The sequence below is a fragment of the Spizellomyces punctatus genome (genome assembly GCF_000182565.1).
Source record: "Spizellomyces punctatus DAOM BR117 chromosome Unknown supercont1.15, whole genome shotgun sequence".
In the NCBI taxonomy this organism is placed as follows: domain Eukaryota; kingdom Fungi; phylum Chytridiomycota; class Chytridiomycetes; order Spizellomycetales; family Spizellomycetaceae; genus Spizellomyces; species Spizellomyces punctatus.
The window spans coordinates 373,295-388,226 of NW_015971551.1; the positions used below are offsets into that span (position 1 = coordinate 373,295).

At 47.5% G+C, this 14,932-nt stretch overlaps 5 protein-coding genes across 7 annotated transcripts; 2 read left to right on the forward strand and 3 right to left on the reverse strand.

Annotated features, from left to right (window-relative positions):
- The first annotated feature begins 250 nt into the window (after positions 1 to 250).
- SPPG_07340 (uncharacterized protein) lies at positions 251 to 1,964 on the forward strand. Its single transcript, XM_016755502.1, has 2 exons — positions 251 to 450; positions 527 to 1,964. The coding sequence occupies exon 2, from the start codon at positions 695 to 697 to the stop codon at positions 1,772 to 1,774; it is 1,080 nt and encodes a 359-aa protein (XP_016605456.1). The 5' UTR covers positions 251 to 450; positions 527 to 694; the 3' UTR covers positions 1,775 to 1,964.
- Positions 1,965 to 3,796: 1,832 nt separating this feature from the next.
- On the reverse strand, positions 3,797 to 5,846 carry SPPG_07341. 3 transcript variants are annotated; one of them, XM_016755503.1, is made up of 3 exons: positions 5,718 to 5,846; positions 5,314 to 5,652; positions 3,797 to 5,233 (listed from the first exon to the last, which is right to left on the reverse strand). In XM_016755503.1, exons 2-3 carry the CDS (start codon positions 5,444 to 5,446, stop codon positions 4,716 to 4,718), a joined length of 651 nt encoding a protein of 216 aa, XP_016605457.1. In that variant the 5' UTR covers positions 5,447 to 5,652; positions 5,718 to 5,846; the 3' UTR covers positions 3,797 to 4,715. The 3 variants fall into 3 exon arrangements, with proteins under 3 accessions (XP_016605457.1, XP_016605458.1, XP_016605459.1); XM_016755504.1 differs by having other exon boundaries at positions 3,797 to 5,038; positions 5,105 to 5,652; XM_016755505.1 differs by having other exon boundaries at positions 3,797 to 5,652.
- A 1,198-nt stretch (positions 5,847 to 7,044) lies between these two features.
- Positions 7,045 to 10,118, forward strand: SPPG_07342 (uncharacterized protein). Its single transcript, XM_016755506.1, has 16 exons — positions 7,045 to 7,409; positions 7,486 to 7,607; positions 7,679 to 7,816; positions 7,889 to 7,955; positions 8,018 to 8,067; positions 8,126 to 8,141; positions 8,215 to 8,238; positions 8,301 to 8,473; positions 8,543 to 8,581; positions 8,639 to 8,675; positions 8,739 to 8,938; positions 8,999 to 9,135; positions 9,197 to 9,255; positions 9,326 to 9,345; positions 9,418 to 9,471; positions 9,543 to 10,118. The coding sequence occupies exons 1-16, from the start codon at positions 7,250 to 7,252 to the stop codon at positions 9,867 to 9,869; spliced, it is 1,623 nt and encodes a 540-aa protein (XP_016605460.1). The 5' UTR covers positions 7,045 to 7,249; the 3' UTR covers positions 9,870 to 10,118.
- On the reverse strand, positions 10,110 to 11,132 carry SPPG_07343 (uncharacterized protein). The gene is made up of 3 exons (XM_016755507.1): positions 10,682 to 11,132; positions 10,409 to 10,621; positions 10,110 to 10,336 (listed from the first exon to the last, which is right to left on the reverse strand). The coding sequence occupies exons 1-3, from the start codon at positions 10,827 to 10,829 to the stop codon at positions 10,254 to 10,256; spliced, it is 444 nt and encodes a 147-aa protein (XP_016605461.1). The 5' UTR covers positions 10,830 to 11,132; the 3' UTR covers positions 10,110 to 10,253.
- Positions 11,133 to 11,321: 189 nt separating this feature from the next.
- On the reverse strand, positions 11,322 to 14,194 carry SPPG_07344 (uncharacterized protein). The gene is made up of 3 exons (XM_016755508.1): positions 13,915 to 14,194; positions 13,084 to 13,759; positions 11,322 to 13,008 (listed from the first exon to the last, which is right to left on the reverse strand). Exons 2-3 carry the CDS (start codon positions 13,599 to 13,601, stop codon positions 11,475 to 11,477), a joined length of 2,052 nt encoding a protein of 683 aa, XP_016605462.1. The 5' UTR covers positions 13,602 to 13,759; positions 13,915 to 14,194; the 3' UTR covers positions 11,322 to 11,474.
- Positions 14,195 to 14,932: the final 738 nt, after the last annotated feature.

The following is a 14,932-nucleotide window of genomic DNA, read 5'->3' on the forward strand; positions in this document are numbered from 1 at the left end:
TATCATGTCCCGGGTCGTCCGCCTTTGCCGCAGTCTCCGATATGCATCATAATGATGGGATGGGGGGTTGCCGTCATGAAATTCCTTCTTTCTTGGCAGTTTTTTCTGTCAATAATATTCTGGAAAGAACATGTCAAATGATAGGAACCCTAAAACAAAACACAGTTAGTCATGATGGATGGCATGCATCGTTGAGCGGCATTTATAAGATCATTGCATTGGGGGAGTTACGAAAAAAAAGGGGGAATAAGGAACAGTTTAAACAAAGAAAAAGCCTTTTCGTCTCGTCATCCTCCCTCGTTTTTCAGCCGTCGGGGCCGGGGGGGTTCCAGACTCCCGTCGGGCATCATTTTGTCCTGAGCATCTCACGAGTTTCCTCTCGTCGCTCTGACCTATTCTCTCCCCTTCGATCCCTGCTGACTTCCTTATCGTATCCAGAGTCGTATGCAGGTAACGTATGCATATACTCGTCGAACCTTCCGCACAATTTCATCTCAACTGTCAAGTGATCCCTTCCTATATATAGTTTATCTCTCTCTTTGGGTCAACTCAAATGAGTTGGTGCGTCGGGTCTTTAAAAAACTGGCTTTCATGTGCCGACCTAGATTTCGCAGTCTGTGCTGTTTGAACCAAGATACTCCTGCTACAGGATCTCTTTGCGGCACTCTCCTGCCGGACCTCCAAGACCTGCCACATGCTACGTCTCAGCACTTCAACAAAAGTCATCAGCGGACATACGCAACAGTCACCAACTGAGCTCATTCCATCGCTGCAAAAGCCGTTGCTCAACGTCATGCCCGGTATCTCCTCCGCGGTCGTATATGACAACATTGCACCTGTCAACCCAGCAATGGACGGGATCATGTGCAGCGCAGGTCATCCGAACGATTTCTATGAATTGGAAGATGGTGGAAATGACTTTCAAGTTTTCTGGGTGGCTGGTAATAATGGAAAGATGGACGGCCAGAACATGATCGGTTTTGCAGATGGTTCTGCTGTGGGGTATGAATATGAGTATCCACGTCCAACAGACTCAGTGTTGCAGGATGGCATGGATGAAACAAACAGCACGATGAATCTTGCACCGAAAATCGGCCTCGATAATGTGCATGATGGCGAGAGTCAGATATATCATCTGCCACCTGATTCCTCTCCGTGGACCTCAGTACCTCAACATTCTGCGACGCATGATGGATGCAGCAACACTCCCGCACCCTCCACACCGACGTTATTTTCGCCCCTTTCCGATCTCCAGTTCCCTTTCGCTGCCGTCCAGCACTTTTCACTCTCACCATCGCTGGATCCCACCATCTCCATTATCAAGCACTCAAATACGCCTCATCATGGGGCTAGCCCCACCAATACTTCCCTGGCGCTCCGAAGAAGCACCCGCCGACGCAAACCTCCAAGCCAATCGTCATCCAACTCTCCGCGCTTCAGATGTCCTATTTTATCTTGCTCCAAAACTTTCTCCCGCCGTTTTAACTTAACCGCCCACCTCCGCACTCATGATCCGCAACGACCACGTCCCTTCAATTGTGATCAATGCCCTAGCACATTTGTCCGCGCTCACGATTTGCTACGACATGCCAGCGTTCACAGCAACAACAAACCTTATTCTTGCCCTATATGTGAGACAAGGTTCACAAGAATGGATGCACTTAGGCGTCACGAAAAGATGGCAAAGTGTGCCTCGGGAACGAAGCGAAAAGATAGCGCGGTGGGATTATGTGAGGAATTCGAGGTGAAAGAAGAGGAGGATTTCCCTACCTGAATTATCAAGGATTGGTTCTTACTACACGAAAATCTCGATCGAGTCAAGTTGAACGTCAAGGATCTTGTGCAAGGCTCTTGTATTGTCAGCAAGTGTCTCAAATGTCTATGCGCTTTCAAAATCGTTCAAGTTGTTGGTCAAGTGGATTGTAAAGTACTTTGATCAAAATAGCATGAGATAGTCGTCCGAATGTGATTTTTCGAGTCATGCAGCTACTGACTACCAGTATGCAAGAGGCATTAAGCCAGCGAATGGCATTTTCTATCCGATACTTCCCAGCCTCGGTTCCACAGCCAAGTTCCTTGCTTTTATTATTCACTTTTGGTATTCGAATCTAATAGATGATGTATTGCACTGACCAGATCTGTTACTGTATTGGGTCCTTCCAAGGGAGAAGATCCCCTAACTTTTGTTCTTTAATGACACCATCGGCTTTAGCAAAAGTTATTCTTTCATAGATCGAAGATTTCTACATACGATACTTAAATACTAATGCCCCCCAACTAGCTCTATGAATCATTGCTTCGGTCCTAGAAAACAAAGTAGGGCCACAGTTCTATTACATTATTCTAATGTATTCAAGCGTACGCCTTCTCTAAACAGGTCGTGGATCCCCAGCACTTCAACTAATGAGCTCTCTAGTTCCTCAGAAGGAAAGGACTGGCCGACTGATAACCCTATCAGCAAAAATTACACTTGGAGCAGTGGTGCCTTGACATGAGCCTCGGGTTTCCAGATATGATGAATGAAGCAGGGGATACAATACCATGAGCAATTTCCTAGTACAATCGTTCCTTCAATATCAGATGAAGAATACAGTGAAAATGGATAGGCAACAACAACAACAAGTAAAATTCAAACACTCAACATTGCTGGATTCCAATTGCAGGTCAGGGTTTGGATGCGTCTTCGTAGGTAGGACAAGGCTTGGAGGTCAAACTGCCACAAAACAGCTCACCATCTGTCGAAACAAGTCACGGCTGACCTCTTACACTAATATCAACTTGTCTAAAGCACTGGTAGCCAGACATTAAGAACTCTGTCGAGTCATGCCAACGAGAGTGTACCACTTCCATCATACAGATATCAAAATAATTCGTCATCTTACAAACTGATCACAGTATTCCACAACGGATTCCTTTAGTACGCAGGGTACGTACGGTTGTAGTTGGCTATTCGCTATTTGGCTGGAACATTTGGGAAGTCACGGACTAATCAGCCTTTCGTGCTCACGGACTAATCAGCCTTTCGTGCATCGTCTCAATATCACTGCGGACTGGTCCAACGTAGCCGACCCCTGAAAACACAATGTGCTAGATGGGAGCTTGTTGTCTCAGTCTCTGATAGACCGTGCTGTGTCCCACGTCCCAGCTACTTACCCATCCAGTCGGCTAGTGCTACGAACGACAAGGAGGCCCGAGCACTGACAACGCTCGCTTACCTCTGATTTTACGCAAGTTGCTCCGCACTACCTGCCACAAATTTGCGATGTGAACGGCCCATGATGTTCACAACCAACTCGAACGTTGTGACTTCGACAGTCCTTGGCAACTCATCATGGGGCGGATATCAGTTTACCCATTAATGCGGCCGGCAATCAAACCAAGTGATATGTGCAATCCCAAACTTTCGATATCTTAGAGCTGCCTGTGCTTTCGTTTGCCCGTCTTTATTTTATCTAAACTCTCCTAATTGTGACATCGTACAATGTGCCACGATTAATTGCTGAAAATCATCCGCTGCGGAGTCCTACGTTCGGGTGGCCGCCTACTTTTGGAATGGGTCCTTGTTCACACTCAAATCCTTTCGACCACTAGTGAACACCAATACGCTTATCCTTATCGTGCATTCACATGCAGACGTTCTTCTGATCCATATGCAGCGTGCTGGCTGGCCCTGCTGTGAAAAGACCCACAATTGGTAAATATGAGTGAGCTACACGTCAATGTCGGTCGTCCATCACGACATCCAGCGAGTACACAGAGTACGAGGGATCGCATAATAATGTCCCCCGTAGTGTGTGTTAGTCGCAGATGCGGATGGTTCATTAGTTGGCACAATGTGGGTACGGTTGGGAGTTAGAATGGTTAAGTGAAGAGGAAAGTGGAATACATCCACGCATCGAGGGGAGACGTTACACCGAAGATGCAGCTTCAAACGGCTTCGCCGACTGCTGTGCGTCAAAAGATGAGGTAATGAGAAGGTGGTAATAACGACCGTCAAACGGTAGCCTGAAGCACTGTACGTTGTGGACGAGCAGCATCAGGGAAGATGTCACAGACGAATCACACCTACACGGTGGAAAGCCAACACTCACAGAGAGAAGATCTCAGTAAATATGAGAGCAAGCTCAGGCATACTCACATACTGACGGATAGAATATATCTCCCACAACACGGTGTCGGTATGACATAAAGCACATTGCGATGCGACAGCATACATGAGCTTGACAACGACGTGTCTTGCGATTATTATATTGGCGTCGGGGAAGGTAATCGCAATAATGAACCAGTAAAAGTCAGACAAAGATCACAACAAAACAGGCCACAAGCAGAACACAAACCGTCACTCCGTCTAACCGAACCACAAACACACAGCAGCTTGATTCGCCAAATGATCAGGCCGCGGGCGTCCGGAATCCGTGTCAGATAGCCAACGGCGGAGAGACAGTTTAACTCTTGCTTGTCAAATTCCGTGTAGAGCGAATGCAGGTTCTTGAAGTCTTGCGTCGAATGAACGCAGCTGTCGTATTAGCATTACTGTTTCCTCCATGCTAGTCATCTCCGTCAGCCCCTCCCCTGAAGCGTCAGCCATCCCACACCACACCAGGGTATCTACACTACAAATGCCCCACCAGAATAATATACAATTAGGAGATCCAGTATGTGCAGAGAAAAAAACGTCCACTAGCACCGAGTATGTACAACCACGATCAACTACGCTAAGTCAACGAATTGACATCCTCTAAAAAATTGGTTGGGAAATCCGATCCAATAAACGAGGTGTTCAAATTAGTTCCACCAATTCGGTAAAAAGTTTCGCGATCACGCTCATATGATGCCTCAGGATATTCCCATTGTGACAGCGGAGGGGTAGAGTAGTCGGCAGCTTCCCAATCTTCTTCGCTTTCATCACCATCTCCGCTCTCATCTTCGTCCAGACCGAGTTCCGCGAATGCTTCATCCAGCAATTTGTCCACCTCCTGATCACTCGCGGCGGACTGATCTGCGGTAGCTGTCGATGATTTACTCTCTTCCTCTGATACTGTGTTCGATGAACGGTCATGAACTGAATGATGAGCAGGGCGGTAAGAGTCTCCACGAAACCTACGAGGACCGTTCCGCTTGTTACGTCGGCCAAGATTCGATCGAGCTTGACGCTGGAGCGAATTCGAAAGCATCGCATGAGGTCGCCCTGACTTGCCGTACTGAGATCGACGTCCGGTTTTTCTCAAATCAGCTTTTGACGCCAGGGGAATGTTAGAACCGTTCCACATCCGTGGAGCTCCATTTGCAGAAGCAGCAAATGACGGTTGATACCACATATATTGTTGCGCAAGTTGCGGCATGAAAGGGTTAAGAGGGTAGAAGAATTTTTGCTGTTGGGTGCGCATGTCTTTACGTTGAGCTGCTGGGCGGCGATTCTTTCCGAAGCGATGCCGGTCGTGTCCATCTAAATGTGTAACATGGTGACGGTCAATGTAATGTCGTGACATCAAGTTGAAAATGTCAAATTGATTCGTGTGTTTGGTGTTCCGAGGTTGCTGGTCTTTTCTCCGTTGTGTTTTGGGTCCCGCTCGGGCAAGGACAGGAGAGGTTCGAGGATCTGCGGGTACGTGTGGCGGGGGTGAGAGTACCGACATGGCTGACGTGCACAGTCTATTGACGAGTATGAATAAAAAGCGGTTCTTTCTAGCCTGGTAGCGTTCGCTTTATCTGCGTACCAACTCTGGTCGTTCTTCTTGAGTATCTCTTTTTGCTGGGAATTTCTTGGGGGAGAAAGAAGGTGTCGGGGGATTTCTTTCAAGGGGGTCTCCTTTTATACTCCCCCTGTGGGAAAACGCCCGATGACTGCGCGATTGTCAAAATTGCATGCATGTGCCTGTGAAGGGGAGCCAATGAAATGACGCGCAATGCGCCCACTTTCTACATATGGCTTAATCAAGTTATGCATTACGTAAACAGAACACCGCCTTCCAGAAAGCCAAAACAGCGTTTTGATTTCTTCAAGTAGGTCACGCACCAACGAGACCAATCGCTTATTGCGGGTTGGGGGATGCATTTCAATTGCTGTGGGGCATGACCAGCGACGGGCAGAATCAGCTGCATGATGAAGGAGATTTTAGGGGGAGGCGACTTTCAACCTGGTTCCATCAATTGGTCGTCGTTAATTTCACTGCAGAGCCCACTTGAGACTATGTTTTAACCAATTGGAACAGCATCAGTACCTACAATAGTTGATCGTTTTTCAGAATGGGTTAGAATGTGCACCCACTGACTTTTGGTCAATATTTTCATAAACCACTTGCAATTTCACCTCCGTCAATCGGCTACATATATATGTAAAATGTATTTGAATTGTTAAAGACAATTACGGTCGTTTAATGCCAATGCACACTGTTCGATCGCTCGTCTCAAAGACGGTGCCTTGTTTACATTATTTCTGCCATGTCATGTGTATGTGTAATTACATCATCATGCATTCAGTTTCACCGTCTAAAAGCTTACCTCTCTGGTCTAAAGCAACGAGAGTATCTTTGGGTGGCACAATTAAGAAGGAGCGATGCAAAGTTCCAGTTGAATTAAGTTGTGCAGAGCTGCTCTTAGCAAGGAGATGGGATTATTTGCTTCTTGTCATTTAACCCTGGTGAGCAACGGTATGTTTGCAGTCACCCTGACTGTTCTGGACGATAAGCCATGAAAGCGTTGAGCGCATTGGGGTGATCTCTGCAATAATGGTCGGAACACCTCCCTGAATTCTCCAGGAATTGTTAGAGGAATCACTGGCCCTCGTTCTACACATTGGTTGAATGAAGCTCTACACTTTCCAGTCTCGACAGATGTACACTCCCAACTGCAGCTCTGAGATGCTGGCTTAGATGGCAGTTAAAACATCCTGCGCCAACATTAGATGGCCATTCATCCTGACATAGTGGATAAGAACGTAAATGGACAGGCAGATGCTTCAAAGTGACACGCAGCTAAGCCCGCTCTGGGACGACTAAGCCTGCACCAATTGGCAGTCCACACGTCCAAACACCCCTGACTCATTGATGCAACTGCAACCTCATTTCTGTAGGTTGTCATCGAACAACCGCAACTTGTCACAGTGGATAAGCTCAACCTTCCGCTGGGTAAAGAAGAACGCGGCCCGCTCCTTCCAACAGACAGAACGGGGCTCTTGCACGACGTACACTTTCCATCGGAGCAAGGCAGTTCTAGTCATTCCCAAGAGTTTGAGTCAGTTTCCATTGAAATGGGAAAGTTGGTTCCAACAGAAGGTTTTGAGGACGGAATGGACCCTGGAACGGAGCGGAGAAGGTTTATAGCGGCAGAAACGGCAATACCGCGACAACCGCATGAAAAAAATCCTTTATGGAAGGATGCGGGCAATATCACCCTATTGATTGTTCTTTGTGAGTAGGATATTGTGAAGAAAACATACGGCATTCCCTGACTAAAGAATTTCTCACGATGTGAACATCCTTATAGACTTGCTCCAAGGCGTACCTCTAGGACTAAGTTTTGGAGCTGTGCCCTTCCTTTTAAAGTCGAAACTGAGCTTTGCCGACATTGCACTATTCTCCCTCTCATCCTATCCATACTCTCTCAAAGTATGAATTCTATTTCTCTATCCTGTTGTTGTTTCCTGCTCGATCTCAAATTTCTGATCGTTTGGCCGCAGCTGCTCTGGTCCCCGATTGTTGATTCAGTATTTTTTAAAGCGATTGGTCGACGAAAATCGTGGATCGTACCGATTCAGGCACTGACCGGGACATGTTTGGCGGTCCTTGGATCTCGTATCGATGAGATCATGAAACAGGTAGAATTGGTATTCGAGTCAATTTTACATCCTCACGTAATGCTCATCCACATCGAAATGTCCTCCTCCTAGGAGCATTTGCCCGTCACCATGTTGGCAATAGTATTCACTGCGCTCGTCTTCCTCTGTGCTACGCAAGGTATAGCTTTTCTCATTCAACATGTGCTCTGTTCTGGTAATCCATAATGAGCATTTTTGTAGATATTGCCGTGGACGGATGGGCGCTGACCCTTCTTCGAGATGAGAATAAGGTAACTACTTGTTTTTTCGGAACTTTATTGCGGCATTCTCTAACCGTGACTGTTTCAGCATTTTGCCTCAACTGGTATGTCGCCTCTGTGAAACGCCGTCACTATCTGGCGTACGAATTTGACGAGTGATTATGTCGTATGATAAAGCACAGACAATAGGATTGAACACAGGTGAGTTTTATCTCGTTGTGCCCACGAACCTTGATCGCGTTTCCTGATATCCATGTTCAAAGGATATTTTTTATCCTTTACCGTCTTTCTTGCCCTGAATTCCTCCGAGTTTTGTAACAAGTACATACGAAGCGTACCAGCCACCGAAGGTGTATTGCAATTGGGATCGTACCTTCAGTTCTGGGGAGTTATGTTCTTGCTCTGTGATGCTTGGTTAGTTTGCTTTAAGAAAGAGGTACGTCACTTGCGTCGATGGAGAAGGAACGCGCGACATTGTAGGTCTTATGGGCTGTGCTATTTCCAGGAGATTGATCATACCGAAGCGATCGACGAGATTAAAACGGTAAGGTTCTTGAAGGACGTTTTTTTCGATAACATAAACTGGAACCGTTTGTTTCAGGTCTATCAAACCATTTGGAAAGTCTGCATGATGCCCCGTGAGTGCATCGTTCAACATTTACTGGTCGCCATTTAAACATTCTTACATAACTGAATGGCAGACATGAAGAAGTTCATTGGAGTTCTGATGGTAGCCAAGATTGGCTTCATTGCAAACGAAGCGGTCACACCCCTCAAATTGCTAGACAAAGGACTGCATAAAGAAGATATGGCATTGTCGGTGCTTATTGACTTTCCCTTCCAAATTCTATTTGGTTACTATGCAGCAAAATGGAGTAGTGGTGCACAGCCACTTCGGCCGGTAGGAATCAATGTACTTTGCAAGTACTTGCTTGTACCCTAACCTTCTAGTATGCACAAGTGGCTTTACGCTTTCTATGGTCGTCTCGCATTTGCCGTTGTGGGAATGCTACTAGTTCGAGCTTTTCCATCAGGCGGAGTAACCTCCTCGTACTTCTTTATTGTGATATCGGCAACTGTGTTAAACTCCTTTACAAGGTAAATCGCCTTTCTGGATACTCCCCGTTTCTAAAGGCAAGGCACTTATCCGTTCATGCAGCACGGTTCAGTTTGTGGGAATGGGAAGCTTCTTCACAAAAATCAGTGACCCGCTGATAGGTATAGTTTATAGTTTACTTGTTCGAGTCCCAAGCTGGATGCATATCACTAACTGATCATCGACACTTAGGTGGTACTTACATGACTTTGGTACGGTCTTTGCTTATACCCATGGATATGGTACTTTATTGCAGGCTTACATCTGATTTCTTCATCGTCTAGCTCAATACCTTAAGTAATCTGGGAGGGACCTGGCCGCGCTTCTTTGTCCTCGAGGTAAATGAACGGCTACCCCTGTGTATGCTATATGGAACGATGACACTTTAACTCTGGCATTTCTTGCGCAGGCAGTAGATCACTATACAGATGCTCACTGCACCGTTACGGAACCGGAATCTTCAGTCTATCCAGTCTGTCTAACTGACACGCAAAAGGCTCACTGCAAATCCCTGGGAGGAGAGTGCATCGTCCGCCGCGATGGATATTATATCGTTGGCATCACGTCCGTTATAATAGGCTTGCTGACGTTACTCCTATATGTGAAGCCACAAATCGAGAGGTTACACAGATTACCAGACAGAGCATGGCGCTTGAGGAAGGAAAAGAGCGAAGATGACGGAGTAAATGGGACAGGCGGCAGAAGCGAGGAAACGGAAAAGCTCCTGGGACAGTAGCACTCGACGAGTACCCTGTAGACGAAAATCCTCACATTCTCATTCTGGGCATCAAGCAATCTGGTATTGCACTCATGCGCAAAACAGTCATCAGCCTGGCTATTGAACGTCTACCGGGGAAAATGTGGGTGACCTGGATATGCAAACTTTTTTGGACAACAAGTTATTTAGAACCTCACTTGGAGAAAGGAATAGGATAGATCCATATCAATAGAAGTGTTCATCAGATTATCATTATTTCTTCTCACGAAACCTCTAAAGCTTTGGAGGTGCTTTTTCATTTATTATGTATAGGATCCCAGCTTACGGCGATATACGACACCCAACTCCATTTATACAATATGTAAATGAACCCACTTTTTCACTAGCTACATCATATAAACCTCACGACTTTGGAGCGGCAGCACAGTAACCTGTCCACTGAGCTTTTTTGCAATTACACTTGTTCTGGATGACCCATTTGCTGTCTGTGTTAGCCAACCCGAGCAACCTCGTCAGCACTTTGTTCACTTTTTTTTGATTTCACAAATTATACTCACCAGCGCACTGCAACAAATTCCCCTTGCCATTCCCTGTAATGCCGCCATCACAAAACGTGTATCCCGTCTCGTACGATCCACAACTGGCACCCGCTTCAAAGGGTCCGGGGGTGGACGTTGGCAAGGTAGTTTGAGTCTTTGAGGCACAGTACGGGGCGTACTGGGGCTGTTTTGCACAAGGCTTCTTGCACTTGTTTTGCAGCGTCCAGTTTCCTATATTGTCTAGAATATTAGCAAAATCCACATGCATTAATAACCAATGCCTCGACATACCGGTAGCAGCATTACACTGTAAAAACAGCTTGCCGTTACAAGCGTACATGTCTTTTGCGGGGTTACATGAATCGCCAACGGTTACCGCGGCTGCTGCAGCGACCAAGAAGCCAATGACGGCTAGGAAGCAGGTGGTGTAGGTACGCATGATAATTCTTTATAATACGTATATATAAAAGATCAAATGTCGAGACAGGCTAGTAGAGGTTGGCTATGAGGGAAAGGGCGACGGACCGTCCGCTTTTTATGCACAAGAGTGAACCATCCATAGTCGTTCTGTTTAGAAAAACTCAAAAGAGCGCTCGACGTCACTGGCTTTGAAAAGACCCGTCTTCCCATTCTTTGATGTGGGATTCCTGCTTAGAGAGCTTTCCCTCCACAAAAGAAGATGGAGGAAAGAAGCTTTGGACGCCCGCTGAGCCCGCCAACTGCATGCTGACTTTTGAAAGTTCAAAGTCGCTCCGGGTGAACCATCAGGCAAGAACATAGAGTTCAGTGAAAACGCGCTTTACGTAATCAAGCGGACATTTTAAAGAGTTTAAACAGTTCGACGTGTCGCACTGCTTCTTTTACCCGCCAGCGCCCCGTAAAAGATCTGTAACCTTTCCCAGGACATCTTCTGAAATTCGGGAATCTGGATGCATTCTTTTGGGGTGAAAGTCACTCCCGCCGAGTGGAGATTTGATGATGATTTGCTCATCAAGTACCGGAAGAAGAGATTAACTATCGATATGTTCGACATCTATGTACAAGCCCCAGCAGTATATCTCTTATAATCTATGCGCAGCTAATTTTACCCAGGCCTATTCTGAGACATATCCGGAGAAACTCTCTGAGCTGGATACATGTAGGTATAAGGAACCCCAGGATGACAGGTACATGAGTGCGAGGGATGATTATTGTACGGATGTGGATGAGGGTACACAACCACTTGATACGGGTATGGATATGGATAAGGGAGTGGTGCAGGATATGGCTGAGATTGTACAGGAAGATGCGCTGGAGGCAGGCCAGCAGTAGGGTAACTAGTAGGAAGACATTGGTCTGCTCTTTGAAGAGCCCCCTGTGTTGTCTCTGGTAGCGACGCATTTCGGGAGGGGTGGTCCTTGTCCGTCAAGCACTTTGAGGGGCCCGGCAAATTGTTATTTCCTGCTGCTTGAACAGTTTGTGTCCCACGAAGGCATCCCTCACTACCGTTCGACGCTGCAGGAAACAGCGGACCCTGTGCGCCGGATAGACCACACACCGGAAGGTGGCAGCAACACTGAGCATGATGGAAAGGATAAGGCATCGGAAGGGGTCCAGCAACCGGTGCTCTGATCGATATCGGAGGGGTATGAAGGTGGCAAGAGGCATCAAAGTCCACATGTGCATCCATGCGCGATATCAACGAACCAGAAGCTGGGAAGCGCGGATGTGGATGTACCATGCTTGGTTGTGGATCCGACGACATTGCTGATTGCGGGTGACCGCTTGGGGTTGAAGTAATTTGCGTAAATTGAATTGAGTCCGGTCCCAAAGGTTGAGAACCCAAGTGATGAGTGTATCCGCCCGATGACGGATCCTCGAAAGACCTATTTAGAAATAGGGGTTGAGGGGCTGGCGTGGCTTGAGCTGGTGCCTCCATAGTCCGTCCTGCGTTGTGACTGTCTGGCACTGGCAAGGGGGTGGAACACGCGAGCGATGGTTGAGACACATGTTCACGTGGTCGGGTTTCTGAGGCCCTGGTTGTGCATAGTGTCGAATGATTGGTGGCCTGCACAGTCACAGGTACCGGGGAGTAGTGTGGTCCATTTTCTATTCCGCACGAGGCACTGGTAGGCAGTACAGTAGACTCTGAAGTACTGGTTCGACCAGAACTCGTCACATTAGAATCGGTGCCACGACGGGAACCTCTCCGCGACATGGGCGGAGTGTCCCGTGTCCCCATCTCGACTCTTCGAACCATCGCTATGGTGGGGGATATCGGGATGGCTTCGGACGCCGGTGATGCGGGTGGCGGAGTGGCATAAACAGGATCGCTCATCGATCGGGCGCAAACAGGCGACATTCCTAGGGGAGACATAATACCAAACGAGGTCTCAGCATTATTGCTAAACCATGCGCCCAAGTCTGAAGCTGGCGATCCCAAGGACATGGGCGAAGGTGGCACACTCGCTCCTCGCTTGGTTGCGCGCCGCTTTGGAGCACTATCTGTGCGGGGTAGATGTAGATCGTAGTGTTGCTGCAGATTATCCTTCCTCGCGAAGCGCCTGTTGCATTCCGGCCATGAGCATTCAAATGGTCTCTCGCCCGTGTGCGTTCGCTCGTGTCGTACTAGATGCGTTCTGCGGAAATGAGCAATTGCAAGCATCTATCAGTCATGATCTTTGAGAGACTATTATGAAATTAGTGAACCTCACTTTGTTTTGAAAGACTTCCCGCAATCTGGTACTGGACACATCAACATGCGCGTGAGCTTGCTCTTCCCGCTGGGAAATGAATGCGCGTGCCATTTCAAGTTCCCTCGCGTGCTGCGTTCCGCAAAAACGTAGGCAGCTTCCTGTGCCTTTGACTGTTCAAGAACGGTAGGATGGGCCTGTGCTTCGATCGACGCGCTTGGAGGAGCCGTAGCAGAACGCGGAGTTGGTAGCTGTGAGGACGCATGAATAGGAGTTAAGCCCAGTTCCAACGTAGAGCCATTTCGTTCGGAAACATGTTTCGGTAGAGGAGTGCACGGGAATCCAGAAGGTCCAAAAACCAATGACTTGGAGGCACCAGGAGAGCCACTTGTATGCGGAAGTCCACTATACCCACTTGGACTGCCGTCTGAAATATCAGGAGAGCCCGTGGTTGACACAATGCCGGGTCCTATTGCAGACAGGTGCGCAGGTTGGTCACCAGCGCTTGCAGGCCTACCGCTGGCAGAGGCAGCTTGCATTCTTTGCAGCAATGGCTTACACTGACAGCCCTCAGTCGCAAAATCCTGTGTTAAGGCGTCTCAGCCTCACCGCGAGCTCGCCTGTCGCCACAGTCGAGAGACGAGGGAAGTGTCAAGAAGGCACGCAAATGCAACAGGTCTCACCGCAATAGGCCAACCTACATAATTGGTAGAAGAAACAAGAACGGATGTGAGTGATACACAGGTAGTTGGAAGGTGGAAGTAGAAACTTTTTCGTGCCGCGAGGTCCGCGTCTTGTTACGAGGTCGCACACATGCGAACCATTCCTCCATGACAGCAATTCCCATTTTACCTTTCTTTGCCACAACTCCTGCCAGTGCATCAAAGCGCAACAAGAGCGTTTGGCACTGAAAAAGAAGCAACCCCCTTGGACAGCTGCCCAGGAGTAGGTTGCCAGTCTTTTTTTAGTCTCAAGCCGGTCGGGATGGAGGAGCACCCCAGTGCACCCAATTCTCTACTGTCCCCACTAGCTTCAAATCTGGAAATCCTCTTATGCTCGGGTGCGTAAATGTATTTTTAATTCCCGCTTGCAAAATGAGGTTGAGCGTGAAGACGCCACGATGTGTGCCAGTGTGCAAGTGTGCAAAACGAATTGGATCTTGGAATTTCGAGCTTTTATCCAAGGCGAGCAACCGTGCCACCAAGCAAATCGAATCGGCAATGAAAAAGTACTTGGATTCGGATTGTTAAAAGTATGGTGTGATTGTGAAGAAGTGGATTGCATTTCAAATGCGGCTAAGTGCATTAAATGCTCTCATAAGCAGACCTCCGACGCGTTCCCCAACGCGTCCGCAGCGTTTAAACACTCCTTGTCGAACGCATGGGTGAGCTATCCGACAGTTTATGAATTGTAAGCGCTTGATGCTTGAGAATGCGCCAATTTGCTGAGCAAGGTTTGTTTAGCTCATTTATTCTAGCGGTGAAGGATGGCTTCGCCAATATTCGATGTATTGAGTACTACATTCATTGATGAGTTATGACTAGTCGCTACATGTATCGTCGATGCCATTGGAAATGTCATACTCGATGAAATCAGTTCCATTCTCATCGCCGTTTTCTACATGGGCTGTTATCTCCGCGCAACCTCTCGTATCTCGCTGTCATCACTTTCAACCGTTCCTTATTGTAGCCCCACGATCGCCTTTACTGTTATTAATAATTAACTCTAAATTGTCTGACACTGCTTTCTTTGAGGTCACAACACTCATTAGCACATCTCCCAAAAACACCGTTGGAGACGGGCTCGAAAAAAGTGGTGTTCATGGATCTTGCCATTACGTGATATGTCACGTGACAACTCCACTCTCGCG